This window comes from Furipterus horrens, unplaced genomic scaffold (assembly GCF_987537825.1).
Source record: "Furipterus horrens unplaced genomic scaffold, mFurHor1.1.pri manual_scaffold_5, whole genome shotgun sequence".
NCBI classification, from domain to species: domain Eukaryota; kingdom Metazoa; phylum Chordata; class Mammalia; order Chiroptera; family Furipteridae; genus Furipterus; species Furipterus horrens.
The window spans coordinates 47,290,624-47,312,685 of record NW_028327175.1 but is presented as its reverse complement, the minus strand read 5'-3'; the positions used below and the strand labels follow the sequence as shown (position 1 = coordinate 47,312,685).

The following is a 22,062-nucleotide window of genomic DNA, read 5'->3' as shown; positions in this document are numbered from 1 at the left end:
ATGTAGGTAAGTCCTAATACTAATTTGATGACTTTCTTAAATCAATCCTAAGTTTTGGTCTGTTTTTTTTTTTTCCTATATGGTAATCTAAAATACCTGGAAATACTTAGAAAGCTTATTTTCTATAGCATTTGTAATTAAGTACATAGGTTCCAAAAGTATGGATAGACAATAATTCTATGTAGATCTAATAAGAATCAGGATGAATCATGGTTAGGAAAACATTCCTGCTTTAGTAGGACTTGAGAGCAACTAAGCCTGGATAAAATCAATTGCTTCCAGTTTCTGAATTCTTATCTTTGAGGTTTAATTTATCTTCTATTTCTCCACACCTGTTGACTAAAATTCTATCCTTTTTTGGAGTCCATCTCAAATACTGTTCTTTTCATGAAGCCTTTTATTTCTCCAGCTCTTCCAGAATTCCTTACCTTGGATTCCCATAGCATTTTATTTGTGACTTGCTTCTTCTTATTATTTTAAATGTAGGTTTCTGTTTCTTTTGAAAGTATAGCTTGGGAACAGAAACCTTTGATTCCTTTGCAGTTTCTAGCACATTGCCTTGTCTCTATTCGTTAAATGGGCAAGAGTGAAGGTACTTGCTGCGGGTAGAGAAAAGCAAAAATCTGCCTTCTAGGTATAATAGTTTAACATTACTGAGTAAAGGGTCCTCAGGCTTGTGTAATTTATTGAGTCCTCTGTAAGGAAATAATATAAAATTGTGGACTCAAGATTGCTGGGGCAGCTTCTGGCACTTTGGAAGGGGTCTGTTCTAGTCAGCTGCTCTGAAGGTTAAGCTTTGTTAGCTATGAGTAACTGCCTCCAACTCAGAAAGTACTGTGTTCTTGGCAGTGTTCTACATTTATTCTTATTTTATCATAACAATTCTAAGGTAGAGTTTAACAGAGTAACAGAGAGGATAAGTAACCTAACCACAGTCACACAGTTACTAGCCTTCTGAAGGGCAGTAATTGGAAGTGAGGTGGATTAAGACATGCCAGTCTAAACAATTTGTATTATATGCAGTAGGGAGTTGTTCATTTAAGTCATGGAGCTGAAGGTTCAACGAGATTAATGTAAGTAGGCAAATATGCTTCATAAGTAAATAAGATTAAGTTATGAAATAAATAGCAGAAGATACTAGAGATAAGGTTGTTAAGCCATCTTAGGAATCCTGGAACCTGATAATAATTTAATTGGATTAATTGAAAAGAGAGGAGGAGCCACATTGAAGGCTTTAATATAATATTTAAATGTGTAGATATTTTAATATGAAGGAAAGCTGAATAGGAGCTGGTAGTAGGCTATAAAAATGGAACCCTCAGGTATCGAGTATCTCCTATGCACATAGTAGGCGCCTTCATGATTTTATTCAGGCATTCAAATAACAGGCAAAGGAACCGAAGCTCAGAAAAGTTAAATAATTTCAAAACTCCTCACACAACTAGTAAAGTAATTGAGTTTCTGGTTTTTGTTTCCACTGTGTCAATACAATGCACGAATCCTCAGTCAGGTTTGATTGAGTCTGAATGACTGCAGAAGTCAAGAAAATGGGAACGAACATAAGGAGGACCTTAAGAGAGGAGGTGAATTCAATTTTGTATGTAAGAATCATTCTTTTTTGTTTTACTTTTTAACTGATCTTGAGAGAGAGAGCGAGAGACATCAGTTTGTTGTCCCATTTATTTTTGCATTCATTGGTTGATTCTTGTATGTGACCTGACCAGGGGCAGGGGTTGAACCCGCAGCAACCCTGGCATATTGGGAGGATGCTCTAGCCAGGCAGGGCCAGAATCTTAACTTCAGTTTATAGTGTATGTGGCAGTGAGCCACAGGGAGTTAAAAATAAAGAAATGGCTATTAGGGAGTCCTTAGGAAAGAATGAGTTTAATTGCCAGCATGGATGAGCTCTCAGGGAGGAGTTGTATTGATGAGGCCTAGAAGATTTAAGACCTGAACCATCTCAAACATGCTGGGAATAGGAAAGTAAAGATTTCTCAGTGGGTAAAGAGCCTGAGCCATTGCAGTATGTATATGTTTAACAATCCATTTGAATTATTTTTTGGCAGACAGCTTTGGAATTGTCTATATTTAAACCCCCAGAACATGAAAATATGCAAAATCAAGAATTCCCATAGAGGTTACACTTCTGTATTGCAAGTTTATTGTGATCTTAAGGGTGCAGCAAAAGTTTAGCAATGCAGAAACCATTTATAAGTAACAGCAACAGATAATCCAAGTATGTTTTTATATTTGTTTTATTACTTTTGGGTTTGAAAAATAGATCTTCAGAGGAATTTGGAAAATGAATTAACTAAATATGAAATGTTGAATTCTGTGGAAGAAAAAATGAAGTTAATAGAGACTTTCTAAAGATTAATGATCTAGTATTTTTACTTTGATGTAGTTAAGAACATCATAAATTTTTATATGGGAATGACTTACAATAGAAGTACAGTTTTGGTCACAATTAGCTTCATACTTCTGTTGATCAAGAAAGTTTCATACAGTACTTGGTGTAGGAGAATAAGAGACTATATAACCAAACTTACTTTTCTATTGAATATGTTAATTGTAGCAGGGACCAAAATAATTTAAGTGTCATGAAGGTGGTGAGAAGGGGAGGATGAAAGCACACAAAGAACAAAACATCTTTTTTTAAACTAATTTTTTATTGAGGTCACACTGGTTAATAACATTTTATAAATTTTAGGTGTACAATATTGTACTTCAATATCTGTATACTCACATGCTCAACACCCCAAAAAAAAAAAAAAAAGTTTTTGTTTCCTGTTACTATGTATTTGACCCCCTTTATCCATTTCACCCTCCCACCACCTCCCTTCCCTTTTGGTAACCACCATTCTGTATCTATGAGTTTGTTTTTGTGTTGTTAGTTCATTTGCTACTTTTTTTTTGTTTGTTTTATGTTCCACATATGAGTGAAATCATATGTTTTTTTTTTGTCCTTTTCTGTTCCATCTGACTTATTTCACTTAGCACAATAACCTGAAGAGCTATCCATGTCATCAATATGGCAACATTTCGTTTTTTATAGCTGAGTCTCACACACACACTCAGTATGTACATCTTTATCCATTCATTCATCAATAGACACTTAAGTTGTTTCAGTATCTTGGCTGTTGTAAATAATACTGCAGTGAACATAGGGGTACATATAGCTTTTCAAATTAGTGTTTTCAAATTTGGATAAATAGAAGAGGAATTGCTGCATCATATGGTAGCTCTAACTCTTAATTTTTTCAGGAGCATCCATACTGTTTTCCATAGTAGCTATACCAGTTTACAATCTCACCAACAATTCATGAGGGTTCCCTTTTCTCTACATCCTCTACAACACTTATTTGTTGTCTTTTGGATAATAGCCATTCTAATGGGTATGAAGTAATACTTCATTGTGGTTTTGATTTGCATTGCCCTAATTATTAGTGATGTTGAGCATCTTTTTATATGCTTGTTGGTCATCTGTATGCCTTCCTTGGAAAAATGTCTATTCAGATCCTCTCGCCATTTTTTAATCTGATTTTTGTTGAGTTCTATGAGTTCTATATATATTTTAGACATGAACCCTTTATCGGCAGTATCGTTTGCAAATATCTTTACCATTCAGATGGTTGCCTTTTTGTTTTTTTGGTTTCCTTTGCTTTAAGGAGCAAAGCAGAATTTTAAATTGAAACCAGCTTCTCTTTTACTCCTCAAATGTTAGAAGAAAATATTATATTTTATTAACCTAGGTTATTTATAATTTTGTAAAAATCACTGAAAATTATTAAAGATCTAGAAAATACCAACTTTCCACTTTTTATAATTTTTGCTGCTTATACTTATATTAGTACTTGTCGCATTTTGGTCTGAAAATTATATGATATTGATTGCTATTTCAGAAAGTTTTGGATTTCTAAAATACTAAGTTGTTATTTTTTGTTTTCTTCCCTCTTGCCTCTCTACTCCCAGTGGACAAACTACATTCATGGATGGCAGGATCGTTGGGTAGTTTTGAAAAATAATACTTTGAGTTACTACAAATCTGAAGACGAGACAGAATATGGCTGCAGAGGATCCATCTGTCTTAGCAAGGCTGTCATCACAGTAAGTTTCTCTTCTTCATTTAACAAATATTTATTGAGCATCCACTATATGCTTAGAACTATTCTAGGTGCTTGGTATACATCTGAACGAAATAGGTAAAGATTCTTGCTCTTGTAGAGTGTACAGTCTAATACTTTTTTTATAAAGTTATTTTAAGAGTGTTTATTACTACATACTATTATTTTATATAAACGTGTAATATATATCTAGTTGGTATAGCAAGCCCTTAAAGAAGGCCTTCAGAAAAGAAATTGTTAGAAGGTTTTATATCTCTTGAGATTTGTAGGTTATTGAAAACATTAAAGCAGGCAAATTAAAAAGAAACATACTTAACATTTTAAAATTTTAATTAAAATATATAAATCTATATTTATTTGCCAACTTTTTGATATAGAGCTAACACCATCTCTTTGAATGTGGAGAGAAGTTGATCTTGTATAAACAATATTTATACTGCATGATTTGCAATTTCCAGTTTTGATTTCTCTAAAGTAGAATAAAAGCTTAAAGATACCTTTAAAAAACCTAAATATACATTCTTTCTGGGTTTTTATGATTTTCCCCCTAATATTTTACAGATCTCTCACCTTTAATTCAATATCTTTTAAATAGATTACTATTACTATTACTATTACTGAGTAATCTATTTAGCTTACATTCAACTTAGTTTACATAGAAACAATTCTCTTTTTGTACTTGTATTCCATACACTTACACATACAGTATTCCCTCACTTATTGCGGGTATTACATTCTAGACCCCCCAGCGATAGGTGAAAATCCACCAAGTAGGAACCTTACATTTATTTTAGTATTTATATATATTTTAAGGCTTTATAAACCCTTCCCGCACACTTATAAACCGTTCCCAGTCCCTTATTAACCTTTCCCACTCCCTTATTAAACTTTCCCACACTTTTATAAACACTGCTTATATTCTTAAACATATTCTACATGCTTAAACCTACGTAAGTTTAAAAACATATAAACACAGTACTGCAGAATCCCCCAATATAGCGAAAAATCCGCAATTAATAATTAAATATAATATTTTTTAAAATCCCGCGATACAGTGAGGCCGCAATAAGTGAATCGCGATATAGAGAGAGACTACTGTAATGTTTAATTAAGTTATGTAAGAAGTACAAGTAAACTGGCATAAACAGGTTTGGGAACAACCAACTGACCTGTTAAACATGTATCTCAACTAGTGGGATCAGAAGTGCCTTATATACTAAAAACAGCATACTAGTTGAGAGTGGTGAGCATGCCATGGCATATTTAATAAAGGGTAAAAAAATAAAAGTGTTGGTTAAGGCACGTCAGTTAAATGGAAGTCAATTAAGGTAGCAATTATAGTTAAAATCTGCAAATGGGTATGTTAAAACTTAATCAGAGATTTTATTGGTACATTCTAAGAGAATTCACATTGATAGACTTCATAATATTTATAAAAGTAAAAGGCACTTTAGATCTGTGTTGTAAGTCTGACATATATGTTTATGCTACACAATTAAGAAAAATCGTACAGTATTTTTCCATCATTTTTCATACAGTCTGCTGCTTTTGAATATTTCAAGTTTGAAAACAAAAGCTTAGTTGACTACTGAGATGGAAAAACTTTTGTAGGAATTGTTTGGAAGTGTTGAGAATGAGACTACTACTCTCCATTTTTAGGGACAATTTTAAAGATATAATTTGAACATAAAGGATCAGTATTTATTTTGACTGGTAGGTCGTACATTATAGTGTATTTTGAAATTGTATCTAGTATTTGGGGTTTTATTTCTCTTAAGATAAAACATTATGCTAGAAGACAGAATAGTTAACAGAAATGTACTTTCTTGAAATGTCTTTCATAGGTTCCTCCCTACCCTCTTTTTGCATATTGTCACATATTTGTTAGTTACAGTGCTTGACTTTTTGAAAATACAGTGGTACCTCAGTTCTCGTCATTAATTTGTTCTGGAACTCATGATATGTGCTGAAACCGACAAGTACCCAACGATGAAACATTTTCTCTTTTGGGGCAATGTCGTGACTCTTACAAGTTCTAGCAAGTGCAAGGAGTCCAGGCAGGTGCCGAGTGCTGAAACATTTTTTCTTGTCAAAATGCCACAAGTGCAGAGTTTGACAAGTTCTGAAGCTGGCGAATACTGAGGTATGACTGCATAATATATTGATAGTTGATGTGAAATAGGAAGGAAAGAAATTTTATCTTTATTGTTTGCTAAGTAGTAGTGTTCGTAGAGTACCATGGTAGTTTATGTAGAGTTAAAAATAGTTTTTCTATCCTTAATTATGGACGAAGATAATAGTGTGTGGCTTATTTGGGGAAAGGGAACCTGTTTTTTAATAAACATTTACATTGTGTCTCCTCAGGAAAAAACAGTGTTGGTTCTTTGTAGATTTTTTTGTTATATTTGCATGCAGACCATTGTAAAAAAATTTTTTATAAAAATTTATTTGATCCAGACTGATAATTACCAGGGAGCAAGATTTCAAGGATAGTTAACAAGATTATGTGCCATCTTGAGAGTGATTATTTCAAAGATATGTTAACCTAGATGCACAGAAACAATGAAGAGGTTTTACAGCAAAAGTAAACACTTACTAAGGAAGCTATATGTCTGGAGCATGCCTACCCACCATGACCTGCCCAGTTAGGAATTTAATAATCAGATCACACTGTGATGTTACTTTCCATAGAACCCCTTTTTCATCCAGTTTTCCCTCTTAGTCATAAATTAATCTGAAGGATACATCGATGACCAACTTTTTGGTCAGACAGTGTGGCCTCACCATGCTAGGAAGACTCATTCCTAAGAAGTCTCAGTATCAAGGTCATCTTGTTTACCATTGGGGATCTGTAACCATGGGATCTAAGTTGAGGCCAAAATTTTCCCAAAACGGTAGGGCAGGTAAATGGAAGGCATCAGGTTGTTACCAGCATTAGGGTTCTTGGGTTACCCAAGGTAGAAATCAAGAGGAAACCTTAAGAGAAATTTCCAGACACTTTTATTAAGCTTCTTCTCAAGCACAAAGGTGGTAGTATAGGGGAAAGGAAGGTTCTCCAAACTGGCTCAAGGGTCTGGTTTGGCTTGACTGCTTTTATAAGTTGGGGTTGAAGTGAGCTTGTGCCAGAAGGTGGACTTGTGGAATTTTCCACATGGGGTTGGAGAAGCAAGCAGGGAGTGGGGAGATAGTATCATTATTCTGGTTGGTTTACCGGTGTTTTTTCTGGCTACTTGGGGTCCTTGGGATCAGGTAAGGGGCAGCGGACTGATATCATTTCTGCAGTTTTTCTTTTTCATTGCCCTTGGGATCCTGGGCCCAAGTGCCTGTGCTGTCTCAAGATCTTAATGGCCTTCATTGAGAAAAATAGACTACATCATTTTTGTCCTGTGAATTATCATGATCCAAGTTTCTGTCACATTTTTCTATATTTGGCATCGAGTGTAACATTTACATACCTCATGAAGAGTATTAACAGTTACATGTTCAGTAATCATAAACAATTGGACAATATAGAGAAACCCAAAGAATAAATACAACTATTATCACAACTAATATCATTAGCAGTCAGGTAAAGAAAAACAGAATGGTTGCTGAGTTCACTGTCAATCTATAAATATACAGGTCTGGTTCATGTCTTGGGATAGCTTTCTACCTCTGGTGTCAGTGGCTTCTTGTTCTCAAGGTGTGTCTTTGATGCTCATAGACCGGAGTAAGATATCCATTCACAGACAGGTGCCTGGTAAGGTCCCTTCCAGTGAGGTTGGATAGTGTCTTTTATTTGATGCCCTCTTCATTAAACAAAATCTCCAGGTGGCAGTCAAATGATCTTTAAAGTCTTTGTCTCCTGGGAGTTCTCTGTGAAAGGAAGGGGTTACCAAATAAGCATTTTTTTGAAGTGACTGTCAAACCTTGGCAATAGTATAAGATGTCTCTTTTCAACAATGTTGGCGTAAGTTGCTTCATCTAAGTTCAGTTTAAAGGTACTGTGTTGCATGAAGAAATGCAAAAACAAAAACAAAAACAAAAAATGGGGAACCAGAGAGCAGGGAAGAACCAAGCAGCTGTCTTTGGTTTTTATAGCCATATTTGTTTAATTTACAACCATTGTTTGCCCATATACTGTATCTCTAGAAGTTTTCCTACTTATATTGAATTTTTAATCCTTAAAACTCTAGTTTCTAAAGAAAATTAGTAAGTGAGCAATTATTCTTTAGCTTGGCAGATTTATGAAGACATAACTTCTAGAAATAGACTTTTACTGGCAAATATAAGACATTTTATAAACTCTATGGACATATTTCATAGACATAAAGTCAGTTATTAGCATGGACTTAAATAAAAGCAATGTCTGTTTTACCTAAACCAACAAACTTAAGCTAGCCTTTATTTACTAAGGATTAATCTTAGATCACATAAACTTGAAAAAGATTTGTGTTAGTTTCTGTATCTTTAACAGTTTTAGAATACCCATTTCTTATAAGCACTTGCCTTTTTATTTTACCAATACCATTTGGAGGTAGAAAATTATCTCACGTTTACAACATACATATATAGAGTCACACAGACCTTTTAGCCATGGGGAAACAAACAAACAAACAAAAGATCTCACTAGTTTATAAAAAAACGAGTTGAATCCACATTTTGCCCTGGAGGCATTTACAGCTTATCTGTCCTTAACTAATCAAGTTCCAAATGACCTTCCCCCTTTTAAAATAAGGGCAGTCATTTTTAATGCCTAAAAAAATGAGTTGAACACCCTGGCTGGTATGGCTCAGTGGACTGAGTGCCGGACTGCAAACCAAAGAGTGACTGGTTCGATTCCCAGTCAGGGTACATGCCTGGGTTGCAGGCCAGATCCTCAGTTGGGGGGCGGAAGAGGCAACCACACATTGATGTTTCTCTTCTCTCCCTTCCTGTCTCCCTCCCTTCCTCTCTAAAAATAAGTAAATAAAATCTTTTTTCTAAAAAAGAACTGAATTATCTAAACAATATCACAGGTTGATCTATTTATCTAAATCCTTTTTTTGAAGCTTTGAAAGACCAATTAAATAGGTTTTTCATTTGTTCTCTCTTAATTTTATAGCCACCTTTTCCAACTGTGTGCACAAAATTAATTCAGAAGTATCAAAGGCTCCTCATTTTGGCCATCTTGGTATTGAGAGGCTGACTATCATGGGGCTTGTTGGCCTCAGAGGCACGATTTTCCATGTTAATTTTGAGATCTGTATAGTCTGAACAAACTTCGAGGGAAAACCAGCCTTTGTGCCTTCGTACAGGTCAAATACGGTGGATATCCCTACAGGGCTGCTTTTTGCCCTAGAGGGAAATTTTCCTTAGGCAACCTCACAAAGATTCTTAGTCTCCTAAGAATACCTAAGCAAGGGCCGGCTAGAGCTTACCAAATGCCACCAGAACCACGATACTTTCCAAGGCATGAGCCCCTCTCTCAGGACCCCTCTTGGGGTGAACCAATTCCAGGGTGCCCTGTCCTTCTCGCTGAGGCTCCTGCTGGCTTCTCTGGGATCAGCTGTGCCACCACAGTAGACAACTCCCAGTGCCCATCTCCACCACTCCAGAGTCAGGGGTCTGAAACAGCTGTCATCACCCCATTGGTTATTTGGGTTGGAAAAGCAAGTTCCCTTTTTTCTTTTGATGCTAAAGAGAGTTCAGTTTCTCATTTAACCAGCAAAGATTTTGTTCAGATTCAGTAAGCGGTATAATTAACAAAGCAAATTAAAAGCAGCAGCCCATTTTTTTTCCTGTCCCTAGGTTATCTCCACCCTTAACCACTTTGAGGGTTTTCTAAGAACAGCTCAGATAAAGTAATGGCCTCCTGCTTAAAGCAAGGAAACCCAAAACTCCAAGAGAAACTCATCCAAGTTCACCTGATGTGAAGGGAGGAGCTGGGAGCTCACAAAGGGCCCTTGCTTGTACCTAGCACTGGGTCCAGATTCGCAGGATTATCCTGGGTGGGCTTTTTTGGAATCCTGCTGGCTATGCCAAGTAAATGTCAGTGTATGAAACATCCAGAGCTGTAGAGAATTTTTATGAGTTTATTTGAGCTATACTGAGGACATACGTTAGGGAGCAAGATTTCAAATGCCCCTCCAGAACTTTCACTGTGGTACATAGTCAAAGAAATGGGTAGGAAAGGGAAACAATTTGAATACCTTGAAAGGAGAGATTGGGAAGAGACCTGGTGAAAGTGTTCACTGGACTAAGTAGTGGTAGAGAAGGTAAAAAAGTCAGTGAGGCAGCAGACTCTGAGTGGTCATCTTCAGACAGTGAAACAGGTGGTAGGGAGAAACACAAGCATTCATGTTTCCGAATTCCTTCAACTTTCAATCTGCCCCTTGCCTGTGGGCTTCCAGGTCCATTGTTACATATTTCAAGGAAATTACAAAATATGACTAAATTCAGTGAACTTCTCAGAATGAAGTTTACAAATAGAATATGTATCGAGTTAAATTTAAAAAATATATTGTTAATATCTGTTAAATAGGCATTTTTTTCTTCCTTTTTTCCTTAAATATGGCTTGTTTTATATATATATATATATTATATATATCGTCATCTCTAAAGACAAAAAGTAAGTATCAGTGATGAATTTGCTCACATGACATTCTTATGAAATTGATATATATGGAAATCTGGACTTGAAGAGTTGTGACTTTACTGTAACCATTCACGTATTACTAGTTGGTGAGTCTAGTGTCTGAGCCCACCTTTTCTTATAGAACTTAATTCGTTGTTAACCTCAGTCTTACTTAAACAGTTAAGTCATTCTTAATATATTCAAATAATTTTCTTTGGCTATGTGATATTAAATTAGGTGAAGTACTTTCAAGGAACAGGGTATTTCTTGGGAGAAATTTATTTGTTATCTAGAAATAATTCTTAAAATGAAAGAATTGGGAGAAGAAAAACAGTATGTTTTCACTTTGAGTAGTGCCATAAGGAACTCCAGATTAGTGAGAAATCCCAGCAGCTGGCCTTTTATCAAGTGTGCATTGTTGCTATGTTGAACTCTGTTAGTGAGAACTGAAGGAAAGAGGAAAGCAAATGCAACAAGTAAAAGCACTAGATAAGATACTAGGTAAATAATTCTTATTTGATGATCATTTGCCAGTGAATTTCTAAATAAATTAGAACCTTATACTAGTAAGATTTATGCCTTGAGGAACTAATGATATCTGCACAGCAGTTCATTTGGGAATACTATCTTCCATCTTTACATAAATTGAATGTAACTTGAATAATTTGAACATATAGTAGGAAATATTGCAAATATTTGGTAAGTTTTGGGAGAGGGAAAATACTAACAAAGAATACCTATTGAAATGTAGGACTCAGAATGTTGAAATAATTTACCCAAAGTTATATAATTGCAAAATGTATTCATTTGCTAGAGTTGCCATAACAGTACCACGAACTGCGTGATTTAAAGAACATCAGTGTATTGTCTTGCAGTTCTGTAGGCTAGCAGTCTGGATCAAGGTGTTGTCAGGGTTGGCTCCTTCTGTTGCTTCTGGTATTCCTTGGCTTACAGATGGAGATGTATCACTCCACTCTCCATTCATGTTCACACAACACTCTCCCTATCTGTGTGTATGGGTCCAAATTTCTCCCTTTCATTAGAACACCAGTCATGTTGGATGAGGGGCCTATTCTACTCCAATGTGAACTCTTCCTGACTAATTACACTTCCAATTACCCAACTTCCAAATAAAGTCACATTCTAAGAGAACACAGGGTTACAGCTTTAACATTATATAAATTGTGAGCACACAAACCTGTTACACAAAGTATCAGAGTTAAGAATAGAACCCAAGTCTCCTGATTTCCCATCTGGTGTTTTTTTAATCACTTATCACTGAACATAGGAAAAAAAATATTGGTGCACTTTATTTTAAGTAAGACTTTGAGGAACACAGCTGTTAAATATTTATAAAGCAACTCATTAAAGTTTGTGATTTACTATTAATGCCTTTTAAATCTCTAATAAATGTGGTCTGTATTTTAGCATTCAAGTTTCTTTAAAGCAAGGAATACACATAATTTTCAGGATTTGCCTGCTTGAAGTAGTTAACAAGAGGCTTGTTTTCATATTTTTTCTGAAGGTCTTTTAAGCTTCACATATACCAGTTTTTATTTAGTAGTTTTTGTTTAGTATTTTATCTTAATTTCCAAAGTGTTTAACTATTACTCAGGAGCTGTGAAGTCAAACCTGGGTTTAGATCTTGGCTCTGCTTCTTATGGCTAGAGGTACCTTTGGGCAGATAACTAAATTTCTCTGAACTTCCTCTTCCTTAACTGGTTAAAGATGGGGGGATAAGATCTAAGAATGGGATGATTATGTGTATTAAACGAAATAGCATAAAAGCACTTGCACAGTTCTTGCACATAGTAAGCACTCAAATTTCTTTAATTTTACTTTGTGAAATATTTGTATCAGAAATAAAGCCTGTTCTAAGAAAAGAAAGTAAAAGAGAAGCTGGCAAAACCTTTCATTAAAGGGGATAAAATGCTGGTGATTTATTAGAGCCAGGTATGTGGCATGTCTTATTTGAACACATGCTCGTGCATTTTCTAAAGGCATTTTCCTTCCACCAAGTGGTTCTGTTTCACTGTGTATATATATATATATTTTTTTTTTAACTTTTTATATGCTTTCTGCATGTTCCTTTCAGACTGTTTTTTCCTTGCTTCAGCTGTAAAGAGGCATGTTGTGCTTTTTTAAAAATCAGATTTATTGAGATATAATTTATATTGAGTAAATTCACCCTTTTTTTTAAGTCTACAGAAACAGTTTTCATAAATGTATGCAGTCATGTAATCATTACAACAATCAGGATGTAGGCAATGTTCCATCACTCCAGAAGTTTTACTACTACCCCATTATAGTTAGCTACCTCTGGCAACAACTGTTCTCTTGGTTTTGCCTTTTCCAGAATGTTATGTAAATGAAATCATACAGTATGCAGCTCTTCGTGCCTGGCTTTTCATCTAATGTAATGTTCCTGAGAGTCATCCCTGCTGTTGCTGTATCCCCAACTTGTTCCTTTTTTTTACTATGTACTATTCCGCTGAACATACTACCACAGTTTGTTTATCCATTCACCACTTAATATTTGTTTCCAATTTTGAACTACCATTAGTAAGACTACTGTAAACATTTGGGTGTAGGTCTTTGTGTAAAGATACATTTTTATTTTTCTTGAGTATACACCTAGAGTGGGATTCCTGGGTTGTTTGGTCAGTGTATGCTTAACTTTACAGAAACTGCAAAAACTATTTTCCAAAGTAGCAGTACCATTTTATATTCCTACCAACAATGAGAGTTCTAGTTGCTCAACATTTTTGTCAGCACTTGCCTTTAAAAAAAAAATCTTACCCATTCTAGCAGGTATATAGTGATACTTCATTGTGGTTTCTATTTGCATTTTCCAAGTGATGTTACACATCTTTTCATCTGCTTGTTCTTTGTATCTCTTTGGTGGTGTGTCTGTTCATTTCTTTTATATCTGTTTTTATTTAAATATTAAATTATTAAAGTTCTTCATATATTCTAGATACCATGATTTTTTACCAGATGTGTGTTTTTATAATTAGACATATTTGGCAAATATTTTCTGCCAGCCTAACAAGTTGATTTTTGTTACTTACAATAGGAAAAACATATTTTAATGTATATTTTCCTGACTTTTTGCTCTGAATTCTTATGACTCCTTGAAGGCTCTTCATTTTCTAGTATAGTTTGCAAAGATACCAACACTATCGGTTATTTGTGCAAGAGGCAACATTTCTCAGGTTGTTTTTATTTATTTATTTATTTATTTATTTATTTTAGTTTGGGTTTATTGTGGCACACTCTTGTTTAATTAAAGCAACAAAGACTTAGACTTTAAATTACCTCCTAACGACTCATCATGTAGTGAATTAAGGGAAGTTGGTATCTGTTGAGCTTCTTCATTGGAGTGAGTGTTATGACATCTCATTGCTTTACTGAAAGAAGAAAACCATGACTGATAGAGAATGAGATATTCTCTTGGTCCCCATGTTAGACTTCATATTATCCAACAATTATTTCTTTTATAATTATGCTTTGCCACTAGTGATTGTTCATCTTTTTAACAAGATCACTTAATAAATTGAGTATAAGAGACCAAGAAACCATGACCAGTTGAAGCTCCTCCAGAAATTAAGGTGATCTCTAAAGTGATAATATCTTGAGGGTGGGAGACAGTTGGGTAATGATTCCTAGAAACTTACATATAAACCCAATTATATGAAGTGAGTTTTCTCCTGTTGTGAAATAATTCAAGTGGTTCCATTTGACTTTTAAGATATTAAGAAATTTATCTGGGTAAAGATGCACATATTTTAATCTCTTCATCCATGAAAAGAGTAGTAAAGAAGTTAAAATTTTTTTTCAACCCAAAAAGGGAGAACAGTGAGGAGACATTTTAGAAGCTGGAAAAAATACAGGCAAGTACTGAGTTAATAGATCTGAGAAACTCGAATCCTAAGCAATCAGTTTCAGAAGATTAGAACTAAATTTACATCACAATCACATAGTACTTTAGCAGTATCAGGTACCTCTTGAAATAAGAATTTTGGGGTGAAAGTTGTTTAAAATATGGAGGATGCTTTCAGTGTCTGTTTTAGAAGCAATTGAATCCCTAGATTTTTCTTTCCCCCACTCTGGCAGTTGGGTGATTGACCCACCCATAACTTGGCAAAAGATGGGAGGTTTACTCTATAGAGACGATAAAATAGTGATCTCTGGGCTAGTGAGTTGGGCAGTAGGCACTAGAAACCCTTGAAAGCAAGGAATAATATTGAATAGAGGGGGGTTAAGGGAGAGGATTAAGGGAGGAAGTCTGCGAACTGGATACTGAAACCTTACTTTACCCCATCCTATCCCAAGAGCTTTGATATTTGGACACCTCACTTTACTCCATCCCATTCCATGAGCTTTGATATTTGGATAGCAGGAGGATCAGGAAGAGAGAACAGAGAAGAAAGGAATCTTCAGTAAAAGAATACAAGAAAAATTCATAGAAATAAAGGACATGACTTCATATTGAAAGGGCCAAGAAAAGTCCAGCATGATAAATGAAAAAAGAACAATATTCAGGACACAGCATTTTGGTGAGTCAGGCAGATGGAAACACAGATGATTGTGGATGCATCCAGAGGGAAAACAGATCACAGCAAAGGATGAGGATTCAAAATGACTGTGGACTTCTAAAGAACAACACTGGAAGCTAAAATGCAATGGACCGTGCCCTGATTTTTCTGAAGAAGAATTATTTTCAACACTGAATTCCGTATCTAGTCAAACCAATGAGCATGTTTTAGGGCACATAAAAGCATTTTAAAATACTAATGTCTTAAAAAATTTACTCCTTGTGGTTTTCAACAGTATCTTATTTTACAGATACATACTCAGATACCTATAGGTGAAATGGTATGTTTTGAATTTGCTTCAAAATAACCTATTTGGGGCATTGGCCAGGTAGCTCAGTTGGTTAGAGCATTGTCCTAATCTGCCAAGGTTGCTGGTTCAATCCCTGGTCAGAGCATCACCCAGTGAATGCATAAAATAAGTGGAACAGCAAATTGATGTTTCTCTTTCTCTCTCTCTCTCTATAAAATCAATAAGTAAATTTTTTTTTTTAATCCACTTGGGAGGGTGTGTATTGAGGGAGTTTATAGATGAAACAAGAGTGACCATGAGATAACAGCTGTCAAAGCTGAATAGTAATATGTGGTGTTCGTTATCCTATTTTTATTTTTGCATATGTTTGAAAATTCCCATTATAAATAGTAAAAAACGCACATTCGACAAACCTTATTTCTGAAAAATGTGCCCCATCAAAACAAGTATTAAATAAAAAAGAGGAAGATTTGGCAGAGGACGTTGATCTCAAAGTGTGATCTCCAGACCAAATAATAACAATATCAGCTGTGAACTTGCTAGAAATGCAAATTCTCAGGCCCAACCCCAAACCTAATGAATTATAAGCTCTGGGTAGTGAGGTCCAGCATGGTGTCTTAACAAACTCTCAAGTGATATTGATGCATGCTAAAATGAAGGACCATTCTTCTAAAGCAAGAAAAATAGCTGTGCTCAAGTAAAGGATGGATATTACTGGTGGTTTATTCCATCACATTTTCTTAACTGCCTGCTCTCAGGACTTGGATAGTTGATCTGACATTTAAATGAATGGAGTCATACATGAAGGCAGAGAGTTTGCTATTAGTTGTACTATTGGTGTTAGACGTCTGAATTGACATTGATGTAAAAATTCAGACTTTGCGAAAATTAAGTATAGTGATTGTCTCAGAAATTGAGTAGTTATGGGGAGAACAGATGAATATCCCTATACCAACCTGGCTGCTTATCTTAACTGACACTTTGATATTCTTTGCTAACGTTGCTCATTGAATTTTCCGTTGTTGAGAACAGGCTATCTTTCCCCTCCTGGACTATCAAAAGCCCAACCTAGGCTACAGCTTTTCAGTGAACCACTCCTCATCTTTTTGTCTAACTATAAGAATTTTTTTTAATGGACTGAGTAACTATTACATGGTAAGCATCGTGCTAGGTATTTTACACGTTAGTTCCTTTATTGTCAAAATAATCTCCTTACAGCCTAACTAAATAATATACTGTATATTTAACCATTTCATATATGTGTTTTTGTCTTGTTTTGTGTCTTTGATTCTTATTACAAGAGAAATAGTAATTGCCCCCTCCTGTTTGAAGGTGGAAGAGTTTACATTAGCACAATGGTTCCTTAACTTATGGGGTGTGAAAAATGAGGAGTCAAATGATTTCACGTCCAAGCAATTGGTAGTTATCATTTACAAAAATTTGGAATTCTGCAAGAAGAGAAATTTGGGAAACAAGGCAAATCAGGGGATCAGTTTTAGGTATATTGAGATGTATCTTAGGTATTCAAGAGAAAATAATAGAGGAGGCAACTGAGTAAAAGTCTGGAGATCAGGGAAGAGGGCCTTTTGATTTTGCAATTATTTATGGTGCCTCCCCCACCCAGTCTTTTCTATAATGATTGGGAAAGAAATGGTTTTTCAACTCTACGAACTCCTTCATTTATCAGCATTCTGCTGTAAAAAAACAAAACACAAAAAAAACAGCCATTTTTGTCCTATTTAACAGAATAGACTCATTATTCTTGATTTGTTCAATGGATTATAGTTCATTACTGTACTTGTGTATTTTGATGATCAAACTGTTCTGTATTTGGCTAATGGAAGTCCCTTCAGGCTCATTTCCTGTTCCTTTTGACATGTCCCTGTGTGCACCCCACGCGAAAGCACTTCATTACTTTTAGGCTCATGCTTTTCCAGATTCATCATATACATTATCCGCGCCAGTCCTGAGGAGCCTTGGTTGCTTTGGATAGGGATATGGTATTAGAATGGGGTGGGAGTCATAATAGTCGGTATAGACTTTGCCTTAATCTTTCTGCCCTTGATAGCCCTTAGTTTAGGGGGTTCTTCAAGTTCAAAAATACCCAAATAGAAAACCTCAAGTCTTCTGCTAGAGGGGTAATTTGGCTATTTTTAGAGAAGGTATCTAGGCAGACTAAATGTTTCTTACTTTTAATCAGTCCTTCTGTTTGTAGCTTCAGAGGAACCTGGAACTTCAAATTACTGATTCTCATTCTTCTGTTCTTTCTGTGGCTCTTCAGCACAAATAAAGTTTCTACTTAGCTTGTCCTCTCCCCACTGCACACTTAGGTTTCCCTGGTAGCCTGTGACCTATCAATTTGCTCATCTCTTTTTCCATCTTCTAAAATTTGATATAAATCTCTTTTTTGCTGTCCTCGTCTGCTTATTTCTTTGTCCTAGTCTAATGCCTTTTCTTATTATTTAAATGGCATTTGATAAATGGAGGTGAATATATTTAGTGCACCATTTTTAATTATATATTTTCAGAATAAACTTTTTGTCCTTCAACAAAAATATTGCATGTGATTTATAGAAAAATGTATCGGTAAGCAAATTAAGGCATTTAGCTCTAATCATACAATTTAGAAGTAGTTACTGTTAGTCTTTCATACACTATATTAAAATTGCTGTATACTATTCCATGGGGTAAGTATTAAGCTTTTATTTTTTTCTTTTTGATAGTTATCTTATTAGACTTTTATTGCTATCGAAATGAACTTCTATGGATTTATCTGAGGTGCATACCATAATGATCAGGACATGGAGGTAAAGCAAGCAATCAGAAAAACTCAGAAATTTTTAGAAATAACCTGAAGAATTTTAAATAATATGTTAGGAAAGATTTTGGTAGTTCAGGTTGAGTGGGATGCAGTTTTCTGAAAGTACAACTAAGTAAAAAACTTAACTAGTTAATTGTACTGTTTGTTTTCTAAAGAACTACAGTAGTCCCTCTCTATATCATAGTTCACTTATCGCGGCCTTACTGTATTGCAGAATTTTTTTAAATATTATATTTAATTATTTATTGCGGATTTTCCGTGGGATTTTGCAGTACTGTATACGTAGTTATATGCATAGTATTTATGATTTTAATGGTTTTTGCCTAAAAATTTTCAAAAAATATATAAAATATACAATAAATGATTCTAACATTAAAAGAATATTAAATCGAAATAAAATAGTGCACACTGTTTACAATATGTATATATTTTTTGTGAACGAACACATACATTACGCTGAAAACAAGATGTACGCTTGAGCAGTTCGTTTGCCTACGTGAGATTGTACACAGCACACAATTGGCTTATTGATGGAAGGCGACCAACCAGAGCATTCTCTTGTGTATCCTGGGCTCTGATTGGCTCAGTAATTGTAGCATCAGTCTGTTTGCTATCCCACACTGTGCACATACGTTCAGCATCTCACCTTGTCCACCTCACTCCTACCTCTGATAGCTGTGCGTAGTTTTCCTCTGCCATGTTGTGTTTTGTGACATTTTCCTTAAAGACTGAATTTATTGCAAGCCCTACGGTGCCACCCAAACATTCTGCATCTTCTAAGGATTCTGGCAGTGAACCCAAGCACCAGAGGACAATGCTTACCATAAAAGAGAAGGTGGAACTTCTCTACACATTGAAGGAAGGGAGAAGCTATGCATCTGTTGGCTGCCGTTACAAGATCAACGAGTCTATGGTTCACTATATAAAAGGATGAGAAGAATATCAGGTCTATGGCATCAGTGACTTTAAACAAAACAGCAAAGAGAGTGGTTACTTCCAGCAGTAAGATCATTGTGAAGATGGAGTGTGCATGGAAAAACGATTGCAGAAAAAAGAACATCTCGCTGGATACAAACACCATCCAGACGAAGGCCAAGCAACTGTATGATCATTTAGCAGCAAAAAGGGATGATCACGACGGGGATGAGAATGAAGAATAGGATGACGATGACGACCCTGAAAGCAGGACCTTCGAGTGCTTCTCCAACCAGACCATCCCCATTCAGTGCTAGCAAGGGTTGGTTTGACAAATTTCAGAAACGCTTTGGACTCGAGTGTTTCTCTGCACAGAGAGGCTGCCTCTGCAGATAAAGCTGCAGCTGAGGAGTACGTGAACAATACGTTCAAAAACATCATTGAGGAAGGAGGCTATAAGCCTGAGCAAGTTTTCAACATGGATGAAACGTGCTTATTCTAGAAACAGATGCCATCTCACACTTTCGTTATAAAGGAAGAAGCAAAAGCCCCTGGTTTCAAGGCCCAAAAAGATAGGGTAACTTTTAATCATGTGTGGGAATGCTGCGGGCTTTATGATAAAGCCAGGGCTTATATTTATAAGTCCAAGAACCCAAGGGCCCTAAAAAACAAAAATAAGAATGTGTTGCCTGTGTACTGAATGCGCAACCCTAAGGCTTAGATCATGAAACTCCTCACGACTGATTGGTTTCATCAAAGTTTTATCCCGGAGGTTAAGGTTTATCTAGCAGAGAAAGGCCTTGATTTCAAAGTGCTTCTGATAATGGACAATGCTGGAGGTCATGCTGTTGACCTGATGTATGATGGCGTTCAGATAGACTTCTTGCCGCCAAACACCACATCGCTCATTCAGCCAATGGATCAAGGCGTTATTCATGCTTTTAAGGTGCTCTACACCCAAAACACCCTGCAAACCTCATTGAAGCTATGGACTCAGATGAAGACTTCTTGGTAAAGGCATACTGGCATGAGTACACAATTGCATCGTGTCTCCAAAATATTCAAAAGGCTGTAAAGGAGATGAAGAGTGAGACTTTGAATGCCAGCTGGAAAAAATCATGGCCAGAAGTGACCCATGATTACAAGGGATTCTCTCCTGATGAAATCCATCACTCTGAGGTGGATAAGGCCATGACGCTGGCAAAAATACTGGGAGGAAAGGGCTTTGGTGACATGACTTGAAGATATAAATACCCTGATCCATGTGCACTCTCAGCCATTAACAGACGAAGACCTGGAGGAGCTAAGTCAGCAAGTGAAGAAGAGGATGAGGAACCAAATGAACAATGGTTGAAGAAGAGGAGAAGGTTGGCCTAACACTTGATCGTCTTGCAACCGTGGTCAGAATGGCCAAAGAACTTCAAAGAGTGGCTGAAGAATGGGATCCCCGTATGGTTTGTTCATTGCAGTTTGCAAATTCAATCGACAGTGCCATGTCAGTTCACAAAAACATTTCTCAATCAGAAGAAGAAGCAGCACCAGCAACTCCCCATAACTATGTTCATCACTCGAACAAAGAGGTTGGTTACGCCTACGCCTTTAGCAGAAGTAGAAGTTATGGATAAGGCCGAAGATACTGCTGCACCACCTGAAGAAGTGGTGCCTTTAGAAAAGCTATAACACTCTTCTTTGCTGTGCAGTACATTCATCTCATCTTCATCACCTTCATTGTCATCAGTACTGCACAGCAAATTCATCATCTTCATCATTCAAGTTGTAGTATACGTCACTGGTGAGTACCCATATAAAATTTTACAGTACTGTATACATATGTTGTTAAAGTTACGTAGGTTTAAGAGTGTAGAATACTTTAAGAACACAAGTAGTGTTTATAAAAGTGTGGAAAAGGTTAATAAGGGACTGGGAACGGTTTATAAGTGTGCGGGAAGGGTTTATAAAGCCTTAAAATATATATAAATTCTAAAATAAATGTAAGGTTTCTACTTCGCGAATTTTCACCTATCGCTGGGGGGTCTAGAATGTAATACCCACGATAAGTAAGGGAATACTGTATTGCTGAATCCTATAGACTTTCCTTGTTTTCAGTCCCATTTGCACCTACTGTGAGATACAGCAAAATGGTTGGACCCTCAATATTGTTAAATTGAGTGAGAGCAATGAAACACAAAGGAATACATACTGATCCTATTTACATATATTTATAAAAATTGTAAACAATATAGTGGAAGAAAGCAGATTTTTGGGCTACTTAAAACAGTTGACTGATCAGTTAAATTATTTACTTGGTTCTTCAGATAGTGTATATGCTTCCTTTCCTCCAAGAAACTTTTCTCAATGATTAGACTCCATTCTTAAAATTTCTGAATATTTGGCATTCAGTTAAACTTATATTCATTATTGTATTTATGAGTATTAAATGTCTTTTATGCATTTTTGTTTTCTTATTGAACAGGGTATGTGCATTGTGCTGTTTTTTCCTTTTGCATCATTCTAACATACTCTACTTCCCACCATAGTCCTAACTATGATGCCCAGCACATAATCATTCAAAAAATGTTTTGTTGTACTTTAGTAGTCCGTCAGAACCATGATTTGTTTTCATAATCTTAAAGATTTTTTTCATTTATTTTTAGAGAGAGGGAAGGGAGGATTAAAGAGAGGGAGAGAAGCATCAGTGTGAAAGAGAAACATGGATCAGTAGTCTCTCGTAGACTAGACGCCCCAACCACGGACCAAAC

General features: G+C 35.8%; 1 protein-coding gene across 4 annotated transcripts in view; it reads left to right on the top strand.

The window, feature by feature from the left end:
* CERT1 (ceramide transporter 1) overlaps positions 1–22,062 on the top strand; it is a 94,577-nt gene that overhangs the window by 2,723 nt on the left and 69,792 nt on the right. For all 4 annotated transcript variants that reach the window (XM_090276395.1, XM_090276394.1, XM_090276393.1 and 1 more), the window contains one exon: positions 3,973–4,107. In XM_090276395.1, coding sequence (XP_090132521.1) covers positions 3,973–4,107 — 135 coding nt within the window. The remainder of the gene's footprint in view (positions 1–3,972; positions 4,108–22,062) is intronic.